Consider the following 12,283-nt stretch of genomic DNA (forward strand, 5'->3'; position numbering starts at 1 on the left):
CGTGTATGTAAACATTATTTAAGTGACGGGTGTTCCATTTCTTAAAGTGGCCATTGATTCCTAGTCTATGCCAAAAGGCAGCAGCCTCTAATGTGCTAGTGATGGCTGTTTAACAGTCTAATGGCCTTGAGATAGAAGTTGTTTTTCAGTCTCTCGGTCCCAGCTTTGATGCACCTGTACTAACCTCGCCTTCTGGATGTTAGCGGGGTGAACAGGCAGTTGCTCGGGTAGTTATTGTCCTATTTTTTGCCTTCCTGTGACATCGGGTGTTGTAGGTGTCCTGGAGGGCAGGTGGTTTGCCCCCGGTGATGCGTTGTGCAGACTGCACCACCCTCTGGAGAGCCTTGCGGTTGTGGGTGGTGCCATATTTGCAAACTTGTGAGCATGGCCACGCAGTCGTGGGTGAACGGAGTACAGGAGAGGGCTGAGAACGCACCCTTGTGGGGACCCAATGTTGAGGATCAGCGGTGTGGAGATGTTGTTTCCTACCTTCACCACCTGAGGGCAGCCTGTCGGGAAGTCCAGGACCCAGTTGCATAGGGCAAGGTTGAGACCCAGTCTGGAGGGTGTTGAATGCTGAGCTGTTGTCAATGAACAGCATTCCTACATAGTTATTCCTCTTGTCCAGATTGGATAGGGCAGAGTGATGGCGATTGCATCGTCTGTGGACCTATTGGGGAGGTAAGCAAATTGAAGTGGGTCTAAGGTGACAGGTAGGGTGGGGGTGATATGATCCTTGACTAGACTCTCGGAGCACTTCATGACAGATGTGAGTGCTTCAGGGCGATAGTCATTTAGTTCAGTTACCTTGGCCACCATTGTTCCTGTTCCCAAGAAAGCTGTCTTGAAGCATGTGGGGACATCAGACTGGGATTGGGATTGATTGAATATGTTCCGAAACACACCAGTCAGCTGGTCTGTGCATGCTCTGAGGACACAGCTAGGGATGCCGTATGGGCTGTCACCCTTGTGAGGGTTAACACATTTAAATGTTTTACTCACGTCGGCCACTGACAAGGAGAGCCCACAGTCTTTGGTAACGGGCCACTATGTCGATGTCTGCGACAGGGTTGGTTTTCTTTTTGTAGTCCTTGATTGTCTATAGACCCTGCCACATACATCTCGTGTTTGAGCCGTTGAATTGTGACTCTAGTTTGTCTCTATACTGACATTTTGGTTCATTGATTGCCTTACGGAAGAAATAACTACACTTTTTGTGTTCGGTCATATTTCCCTTGCCATGATTAAATGTGGTGGTACGTGCTTTCAGCTTTACGTGAATGCTGCCATCAAGCCACGGTTTCTGGGAAGGTTTTAATAGTCACCGTGGGTACAACATCTCCTATACACTTCCTTATGAACTTGCTCACCGAGTCAGCGTAAACGTCAATGTTATTATCTGAGGCTACCCGTAACATATTCTAGTCCACGTGAACGAAGCAATCTTGAAGTGTGGAATCCGATTGGTCAGACCAGTGTTGGATAGACCTAAGTACGTGCGCTTCCTGTTTTAGTTTCTGCCGATAAGAGGGGAGCAACAAGCTGGAGTCATGGTCAGATTTGCCAAAAGGAGGGTGGGGGAGGGCCTTGTAAGCATCACGGAAGTAGCAATGGTCAAGCGTGTTACTTGCTCGTGTACCACAATTGATATTCTGATAGAATTTAGGTAGCCTTGTTCTCAAATTGGCTTTGTTAAAATCCCAAGCTCCAATAAATGCAGCCTCAGGATATATGGTTTCCAGTTTGAATAAAGTCCAGCGAAATTCCTTGATGGCTGTTTTGGTATCCGCTGTTTTGGTATCCGCTATACACGGCTGTGACGATAACCGAGGAGAGTTCTCTTGTGAGATAATACGGTTGGCATTTGATTGTGAGGAATTCTAAGTCAGGTGAACAAAATGACTTCAGTTTCTGTATGTTGCTACAATTACACCATGAGTCGTTAATCATGAAGCATACACCCCCGCCCTTCTTTTTACTGGAGAGATGTTAATTCCCTCCAGCGCAATGCACTGAAAATCCCGTTGGCTGTATGGACTCCGACAGCATGTCCCCACCTAGCCATGTTTCCGTGAAACAGAGTATGTTACAATCCTGGATATCTCAATGGAAAGCAACTCTTGCCCGTATTTCATCGACTTTGTTAACTAGGGACTGGACATTTGCGAGTAATATACTAGGGAGCGGTAGTTGGTGTGTGCGCATCCGAAGTCTCACTAGAAGACCACTCCGGCACCCTCTCCTCCGGTGGCATTGTTTTGGGTTGGCCTCTGGAATCAGTTCAAATGCCCTGGGAGGTGCAGACAAAGGATCCGTTTTGGGAAAGTCATATTCCTGATCGTAGTGCTGGTTGTGCTGGTTGTGTCTCTCTGATATCCAATAGTTCTTCCTGGTTTTATGTAATAACACTTTCTGGGCTAACAATGTAATAAATAATACATAAAACATCTAAATACTGCACAGCTTCCTAAGGACTAGAAGTGAAACTGCCATCTCTATCGGAGCCAGCTTGGCACCATCTCTTGCTGGCTGGAACCAGCAACTATTGTTTTGTGTCCCAAGTACATTTACATTGTCCTTACATATGGAGAGTTGAGCGACAAAGGGGAGAGACAGAATTATTCATATTTATTTTACAGAAGAGCAAAACCAACACTTTTATTGTGTTCACTGCATCTAAAACAGCCCATCCTTACAGTAGCCTGTATTGTATTTTCCTAGTTCAAGTTTTCATTCAGTGTGTTTCTGTGCTCTGTTCGTATTCCAGGAGAGGCTGAGTGATTGGATCTCAGAACTGCAGGAGAGATCAGAGAACATTGAGGATCTGGTGTCAGAACTAGAGCTGGGATACAACACTGTAGAGGTAGGAGGAAAGACTGAACTTGCTATCTTCTCAAACTGAAGTAACTGTCTACTTGTGTGTTATTGAATGTGTAGAATAATGCATGTTCTAATGCCTAACCCTTCTCTTTCAGTTTCTCTTCCAATGGACCAGTTTAGACTTCGTGTTCCTCTCCGTGTTCATTGTCCCTCTCTGTCCACTGTCTCTCTCTTCCCCCTGTACCTCTCTCTGTCCCCTGTACCTCCTGATCTCTATGTTCCCAGGACCATTGCAGGGACAGTGAGGAGGTAATGGAGGCTCAGAATGAGGAGATGATGGCTCTGGTGATGGAGCAGTACAACAGCATGTCTCTAAGCATGGAGGAGGAAAAGAAGGCAAAGCTGGAGCAGCTTTACGACCAGATCGTCTCCTTCCAGGAGAGTATAGACCAGACCAAGGTCACACTGGACACCACCGCTAGAGAGGCAGATATAGACCCAGACACACAGGTGAGGGACACACACACACAATACAATGTAGTGCTAATTAGACTGCTAAAAGGCTAACTACATAGCTAACAAAATGGCTCCACAGACTGTCTGAGTTAACCTTTGTATTTTATTTCTCTATGCACACACACAGGGCCCTACACACTACACACACTGATAATCCAACACACGCACAAACACCACTTCATCATTTGCTCACACACACATTATATGTACATACATTTATACTGACTCTACACACACCCACTCATATACAATCATCATATACTCTGCTGCTACTCCGTTTATCATTTCTCCTGATGCCGTGTCACCTTACACTTATACATACTGTATCTAGTGTACCTCTATCAATCCAGTATCCCTGCACACTGTAAATATGGTACTGGAAGTGACCCTTTATATATTATGCTTTACTTAGTGCCCCCCCCCCCTTATTTTTGTATCTCGTGTGTTTTTGTTCTACCTTGTTATTTTTAGTATACATTGTTTTTGATTACTGCATTGTTGGGGTTAGAGCTTTGCACTAAAGGCATTTCACTGTACTTGTGTATGTGACAGAGAAACTTGAAACTACTGACAAATGCATCCTTCGTAAAGATAATCAGTTCTCAGAGGGTTGGATTTAGTTCTCAATTTCAGCCCGGGCCCGACAGGTTCAGGCCGGCCATGTGTTTTCAAGAATTGATTTGGACCAGGTTGGGCTCTAACTTTCCGCGACGTGTAAAAAATATTTTTACTGCGCGTGCCTTTGTGACTGGCGCACCTTGTCTCTCCTCCTCCCTGTCAGCTGCAGGTGCAGGCACAGGCTCCATTGTGTATTGCGCTGTACGGGGTGCTGAAACTGCTATCTAATAACAGCTATTTCTTGTTGTTGTTTCTTGTTGTTTCTCTGTGTGAAAAGTCATGTTACTGAAATCCCTCATTTGTTGAGAGTGCAAAAACATTCCCTATTTGCTAATTGTGCCTTCCCTGCCATACTTCTTTCACTTGACACATTCATACACCTGTGACTGACCAACACAGTAGGGTCTGAACATAGGATACATCGGTTACAACAACTCTGTTATACCGTTATAACACAGGTTATAGCGAATTGGATGCCAATCAGATGTGTGGATGTCATTCGACTTGGTTGTTCAAACAACGGGATAATCAACTGCCATGTCAATTGCAAAGGATGCGAGGCTGTTCTACGTTATGACAGCAAGACGACAGGTGCTTCTTCCCTGCAGCGCCATTTTGCACAATGCCGTGGCGCGACAGCCTACTCAGGCTTTTATGTCAGCTTCAAAACGGTAACTCTCAAAGAAAACAAAACAGGCAGTGGCAGACAAATTGTTCAGTGTTTGTTTCAAAGACGACAGGAGCTTATATATATGTGGGAGCCACTTATGGGACAGTTTGTTCTACCATACAATACCGTCTCTGCCAGGTGCAAGAGGACAAAAGAGAAGAACTTACAGATAAGGTAAAGGACATCCTGAAAGAGGGCACAGTGGGGATGACTATCGGAAGCTTAGTTATCTGACAACAATATGTCATTTCATAACTGAAGAGTTCCAGTTAATTCAATGCGCAAGACTCACAACATCAGGCTGCAGTGTGACTACGACACAGTGAATGGTTGGAGAGGAAGGTGGACATCAAAGATCTACACAAGGTGGCAACATTTCTCTGGCCCAAGTTTAACCAGTTGAGGATGCAGCCCCCCCAAGACAGGCAAGATGTGATCGTATGAGCACACTTCCACAGGCCACAGAGGATGACTTTAGTGCCACCCCCCGCCAAGAGAGCAGAGCTTGGCTTTTCAGAGTGGGAAAATGTCCATAGCAGAGAATGAAGAAGAGGATGATGTGACAAAATACACCGTGAAGTGACCTGTGATGATGGATGACAGAGAGATGTTGGGCTGGTGTGTTATGCTGGTGAATGAGGACCCAAAAGCGACTTAACGAAAACAGAGTCTATATCCTAGTATATGACAAAAGTAATAATCCTGGAAAAATCAAGAAGAAAACAAAACAGGAAAAAACTTAAATCCACTCGTAGTAACGAGGACAGACTGGAGACTCGACCATTGACTGCAGGTTGCTTCGGGAAGGCACCGACCGTAGCAGACTAAGACACCTGCTCACACGCAGCATCTGAAGGAGACAAAACACGACAGGGCGAGACAAGGACACAGCACAGCGAACATCATACAAGGATCCGACAAGGACAGAAGCGGAAAACAAGGGGAGAAATAGGGCTCTAATCAGAGGGCAAAATAGGGGACAGGTGTGAAAAGAGTAAATGAGTAAGTTAGGAGAATGAGGAACAGCTGGGAGCAGGAACGGAACGATAGAGAGAAGAGAGAGAGGGAGGGAGAGAGAGAGGGATAGAAAAAGGGAACGAACCTAATAAGACCAGCAGGGGGAAACAAACAGAAGGGAAAGCACAAGGACAAGACAATATATGACAAAACATGACAGTACCCCCCCCACTCACCGAGCGCCTCCTGGCGCACTCGAGGAGGAATCCTGGCGGCAACGGAGGAAATCATCAATCAGCGAACGGTCCAGCACGTCCTGAGATGGAACCCAACTCCTCTCCTCAGGACCGTAACCCTCCCAATCCACTAAGTACTGGTGACCACGTCCCCGAGAACGCATGTCCATGATCCTACGTACCTTGTAAATAGGTGCGCCCTCGACAAGGACGGGGGGGGGGGGGGAGGGAAGACGAACGGGGGGCGCGAAGAAAGGGCTTGACACAGGAGACATGGAAGACAGGATGGACGCGACGAAGATGTCGCGGAAGAAGCAGTCGCACAGCGACAGGATTGACGACCTGGGAGACACGGAACGGACCAATGAACCACGGAGTCAACTTACGAGAAGCTGTCGTAAGGGGAAGGTTACGAGTGGAAAGCCACACTCTCTGGCCGTGACAATACCTAGGACTCTTAATCCTATGTTTATTGGCGGCTCTCACAGTCTGCGCCCTGTAACGGCAAAGTGCAGACCTCACCCTCCTCCAGGTGCGCTCACAACGTTGGACAAACGCCTGAGCGGAGGGAACGCTGGACTCGGCGAGCTGGGACGAGAACAGAGGAGGCTGGTAACCCAGACTACTCTGAAACGGAGATAGCCCGGTAGCAGACGAAGGAAGCGAGTTGTGAGCGTATTCTGCCCAGGGGAGCTGTTCTGCCCAAGATGCAGGGTTTCTAAAAGAAAGGCTGCGTAATATGCGACCAATCGTCTGATTGGCCCTTTCTGCTTGACCGTTAGACTGGGGATGAAAACCGGAAGAGAGACTGACGGAAGCACCAATCAAACGACAGAACTCCCTCCAAAACTGTGACGTGAATTGCGGACCTCTGTCTGAAACGGCGTCTAACGGGAGGCCATGAATTCTGAACACATTCTCAATGATGATTTGTGCCGTCTCCTTAGCGGAAGGAAGCTTAGCGAGGGGAATGAAATGTGCCGCCTTAGAGAACCTATCGACAACCGTAAGAATCACAGTCTTCCCCGCAGACGAAGGCAGACCGGTAATGAAGTCTAAGGCGATGTGAGACCATGGTCGAGAAGGAATGGGAAGCGGTCTGAGACGACCGGCAGGAGGAGAGTTACCTGACTTAGTCTGCGCGCAGTCCGAACAAGCAGCCACGAAACGGCGCGTGTCACGCTCCTGAGTAGGCCACCAAAACCGCTGGCGAATAGAAGCAAGTGTACCTCGAACGCCGGGATGGCCAGCTAACTTGGCAGAGTGAGCCCACTGAAGAACAGCCAGACGAGTAGAAACAGGAACGAAAAGAAGGTTACTAGGACAAGCGCGCGGCGACGCAGTGTGAGTGAGTGCTTGCTTAACCTGTCTCTCAATTCCCCAGACAGTCAACCCGACAACACGCCCATAAGGAAGAATCCCCTCGGGATCGGTAGAAGCCACAGAAGAACTAAAGAGACGGGATAAGGCATCAGGCTTGGTGTTCTTATTACCCGGGCGATAAGAAATCACAAACTCGAAACGAGCAAAAAACAATGCCCAACGAGCTTGACGTGCATTAAGTCGTTTGGCAGAACGGATGTACTCAAGGTTCTTATGGTCAGTCCAAACGACAAAAGGAACGGTCGCCCCCTCCAACCACTGTCGCCATTCGCCTAGGGCTAAGCGGATGGCGAGCAGTTCGCGGTTACCCACATCATAGTTGCGTTCCGATGGCGACAGGCGATGAGAAAAATAAGCGCAAGGATGGACCTTATCGTCAGACTGGAAGCGCTGGGATAGAATGGCTCCCACGCCCACCTCTGAAGCGTCAACCTCGACAATGAATTGTTTAGTGACGTCAGGAGTAACGAGGATAGGAGCGGACGTAAAACGCTTCTTGAGGAGATCAAAAGTTCCCTGGGCGGAACCGGACCACTTAAAGCACGTCTTGACAGAAGTAAGAGCTGTGAGAGGGGCAGCAACTTGACCGAAATTACGAATGAAACGCCGATAGAAATGAGCGAAACCTAGAAAGCGCTGCAACTCGACACGTGACCTTGGAACGGGCCAATCACTGACAGCCTGGACCTTAGCGGGATCCATCTGAATGCCTTCAGCGGAAATAACAGAACCGAGAAATGTGACAGAGGAGACATGAAAGGCGCACTTCTCAGCCTTCACGTAGAGACAATTCTCTAAAAGGCATTGGAGTACACGTCGAACGTGCTGGACATGAATCTCGAGTGACGGTGAAAAAATCAGGATATCGTCAAGGTAGACAAAAACAAAGATGTTCAGCATGTCTCTCAGTACATCATTAACTAATGCCCGAAAAACAGCTGGAGCATTAGCGAGACCAAACGGCAGAACCCGGTACTCAAAATGCCCTAACGGAGTGTTAAACGCCGTTTTCCACTCGTCCCCCACTCTGATGCGCACGAGATGGTAAGCATTACGAAGGTCCAACTTAGTAAAGAACCTGGCTCCCTGCAGAATCTCGAAGGCTGACGACATAAGGGGAAGCGGATAACGATTCTTAACCGTTATGTCATTCAGCCCTCGATAATCCACGCAGGGGCGCAGAGTACCGTCCTTCTTCTTAACAAAAAAAAAACCCGCTCCGGCAGGAGAGGAAGAAGGCACTACGGTGCCGGCGTCAAGAGAAACAGACAAATAATCCTCGAGAGCCTTACGTTCGGGAGCCGACAGAGAGTATAGTCTACCCCGACCGGTGAGGAGGAAGGGAGTTGGCTCTGGACCGACTGAAGACCGTGCGCAGATCATGATATTCCTCCGGCACTCCTGTCAAATCACCAGGTTCCTCCTGAGAAGAGGGGACAGAAGAAACAGGAGGGATAGCAGACATTAAACACTTCACATGACAAGAAACGTTCCAGGATAGGATAGAATTACTAGACCAATTAATAGAAGGATTATGACATACTAGCCAGGGATGACCCAAAACAACAGGTGTAAAAGGTGAACGAAAAATCAAAAAGGAAATGGTCTCACTGTGGTTACCAGATACTGTGAGGGTTAAAGGTAGTGTCTCATATCTGATACTGGGGAGAAGACTACCATCTAAGGCGAACATGGGCGTGGGCTTCCCTAACTGTCTGAGAGGAATGTCATGTTTCCGAGCCCATGCTTCGTCCATAAAACAACCCTCAGCCCCAGAGTCTATCAAGGCACTGCATGAAGCAGCCGAACCGGTCCAGCGTAGATGGACCGACATGGTAGTACAGGATCTTGATGGAGAGACCTGAGTAGTAGCGCTCACCATTAGCCCTCCGCTTACTGATGAGCTCTGGCTTTTACTGGACATGAATTGACAAAATGTCCAGCAGAACCGCAATAGAGGCAAAGGCGGTTGGTGATCCTCCGTTCCCTCTCCTTAGTCGAGATGTGAATACCTCCCAGCTGCATGGGCTCAGTCTCTGAGCCGGAGGGAGGAGATGGTTGCGATGCGGAGAGGGGGAACACCGTTAACGCGAGCTCTCTTCCTCGAGCTCGGTGACGAAGATCTACCCGTTGTTCTATGCGGATGGCGAGTGCAATCAAAGAGTCCACACTGGAAGGAACCTCCCGGGAGAGAATCTCATCCTTAACCTCAGCGTGGAGTCCCTCCAGAAAAGGAGCGAGCAGCGCCGGCTCGTTCCAGTCACTAGAGGCAGCAAGAGTGCGAAACTCTATAGAGTAATCCGTTATGGATCGATCACCTTGATATAGGGAAGCCAAGGCCCTAGAAGCCTCCCTACCAAAAACTGAACGATCAAAAACCCGTATCATCTCCTCTTTAAAGTTCAGATAATTGTTAGAACACTCAGCCCTTGCCTCCCAGATAGCTGTGCCCCACTCTCGAGCCCGACCAGTAAGGAGTGAAATGACGTAAGCAATCCGAGCTCTCTCTCTTGAGTATGTGTTGGGTTGGAGAGAGAACACAATATCACACTGGGTGAGAAAGGAACGGCACTCAGTGGGCTGCCCAGAATAACATGGTGAGTTATTAACCCTAGGTTCCGGAGACTCGGAAGACCAGGAAGTAGCTGGTGGCACGAGACGAAGACTCTGAAACTGTCCTGAGAGGTCGGAAACCTGAGCGGCCAGGGTCTCAACGGCATGACGAGCAGCAGACAATTCCTGCTCGTGTCTGCCGAGCATAGCTCCCTGGATCTCGACGGCAGTGTTACGAGAATCCGTAGTTGCTGGGTCCATTCTTGGTCGGATCCTTCTGTTATGCTGCTGAATGAGGACCCAAAAGCGACTTAACGAAAACAGAGTCTATATCCCAGTATATGACAAAAGTAATAATCCTGGAAAAATCAAGAAGAAAACAAAACAGGAAAAAACTTAAATCCACTCGTAGTAACGAGGACAGACTGGAGACTCGACCATTGACTGCAGGTTGCTTCGGGAAGGCACCGACCGTAGCAGACTAAGACACCTGCTCACACGCAGCATCTGAAGGAGACAAAACACGACAGGGCGAGACAAGGACACAGCACAGCGAACATCATACAAGGATCCGACAAGGACAGAAGCGGAAAACAAGGGGAGAAATAGGGCTCTAATCAGAGGGCAAAATAGGGGACAGGTGTGAAAAGAGTAAATGAGTGAATTAGGAGAATGAGGAACAGCTGGGAGCAGGAACGGAACGATAGAGAGAAGAGAGAGAGGGAGGGGGAGAGAGAGGGATAGAAAAAGGGAACGAACCTAATAAGACCAGCAGGGGGAAACGAACAGAAGGGAAAGCACAAGGACAAGACAATATATGACAAAACATGACATGGTGAAAGTCCAACAGCACAACATGTCCACTGCTAGCCAAGTTAGTGAACGGGTGGTTTGCGTCCCGGCCACCAGCAGCGAAAGGATATTCAGTGTGGCAGGCCGGACCATCGACCCGAGGAGAACAAATACATGTTCTTCTGTTGTCTTCTGTTGTCTTAATATTTAGGCCATAGGTCTATAGCTAATAATATCCAGAACATGTATTTATACTTTAATTATGCAAGACTAAATTTTTTATGTTATTGACTTGTTCTTCTGTTGTGTTCTCTTCTGTTGTCTTAATACTTAGGCCATAACTTAATTAGCTAGAACATTTCATTTATTATTTTCAAAGTAAAAAAACTGTATTTTAAAGGCATGACCGACTGACTTGTACTTATATAGGCTTCATGAGACCGTTGGAGCTCACGGAATCAAACAAACACTTAAAAACAGGCAACAGCGGTAGCATCTGTCTAATTTATGAAGATACTGTATATATGGATGTTTTACACACTTTGAGTCCACATATAACAGTTGTTGATTATATTCAAGTTGGGTTTTCTCCCTCTCCTCACTTTACTTAGACAAGGCAAGGGCTTTTCCCTCTCACTTCCTCACTCCACTTGTTGCCGTCTCTGCCGTGTTGTTGTCAACACCAGTGTAAATTAACAGCCTACTGGTAAACTTTCGCAAAATAACAACATGATCTAGGAAAAGGTTGGGCTGTTTTCTAGAAATCAGGCTTTTTCGAGTTCGGGCTCATTACATTTTTGTGATGTCAGCTCATCGGGCTTGGGTCGGACCGGGCTTGAAGTTTCAGGCCCATTGAGAACTAGGTTGAATTGGTGGAAGCAATTGGATGGAAACTTTGCGGTTATTATTGTATGTACCTAATGAAACCTCTTATCCACAGACATCCAAAGACATCTATATGAGGTAACTGCACTGTGTCAGCTGTACTCACAATACTGGATGTAAGCTATACTAGCATGATTATACAGCAAAGGACAAAATTATTGTTTAGGTGTGTGTCGACATTTTGTTGACTGGTGGGGTTGGTCATATTCAGAGTGTAATGACCACCAGGGTTGGGGTCAATTCCATTTAAATTCAGGAAGTATACTGAAATTCCAATACTCTTCAATTATTTTCAATGAGGAAAATGTGGAATTGGAATTTGGTTTACATTCTGAATTGACTGGATTTTAAATGGAATTGAGCCCAACCCTGGTGACCATGTTGATTGATTTAACATTCCAAGCAGCTGGTTCTGTTGATGGCATGTGACTGTGAGGTTTTGTTTCAAAGCTAACATTAAGTGTTGCAGGCAGGTACAGGTAACCGCGAAAATAAACAAAACACTTGAGTAAATGAGGGATACAAAGTACAATGGGGCAAAAAAGTATTTAGTCAGCCACCAAATGTGCAAGTTCTCCCACTTAAAAATATGAGAGAGGCCTGTAATTTTCATCATAGGTACACTTCAACAACGACAGACAAAATGAGAAAAAAATCCATAAAAATCACATTGTAGGATTTTTAATGAATTTATTTGCAAATTATGGTGGAAAATAAGTATTTGGTCACCTACAAACAAGCAAGATTTCTGTCTCTCACAGACCTGTAACTTCTTCTTTAAGAGGCTCCCCTGTCCTCAACTCGTTACCTGTATTAATGGCACCTGTTTGAACTTGTTAACAGTAGTCCACAA

General features: G+C 46.9%; 1 protein-coding gene across 1 annotated transcript in view; it reads left to right on the plus strand.

The window, feature by feature from the left end:
• The window catches only part of cmya5 (cardiomyopathy associated 5), a 72,590-nt gene that overhangs the window by 34,669 nt on the left and 25,638 nt on the right, over positions 1 to 12,283 (plus strand). Inside the window, exons 6-8 of the mRNA XM_046344916.1 lie at positions 2,768 to 2,863; positions 3,106 to 3,330; positions 11,486 to 11,508. Of these exons, the coding sequence (XP_046200872.1) occupies positions 2,768 to 2,863; positions 3,106 to 3,330; positions 11,486 to 11,508 (344 nt within the window). The remainder of the gene's footprint in view (positions 1 to 2,767; positions 2,864 to 3,105; positions 3,331 to 11,485; positions 11,509 to 12,283) is intronic.

The sequence above is a fragment of the Oncorhynchus gorbuscha genome, linkage group LG04 (assembly GCF_021184085.1).
Source record: "Oncorhynchus gorbuscha isolate QuinsamMale2020 ecotype Even-year linkage group LG04, OgorEven_v1.0, whole genome shotgun sequence".
NCBI classification, from domain to species: domain Eukaryota; kingdom Metazoa; phylum Chordata; class Actinopteri; order Salmoniformes; family Salmonidae; genus Oncorhynchus; species Oncorhynchus gorbuscha.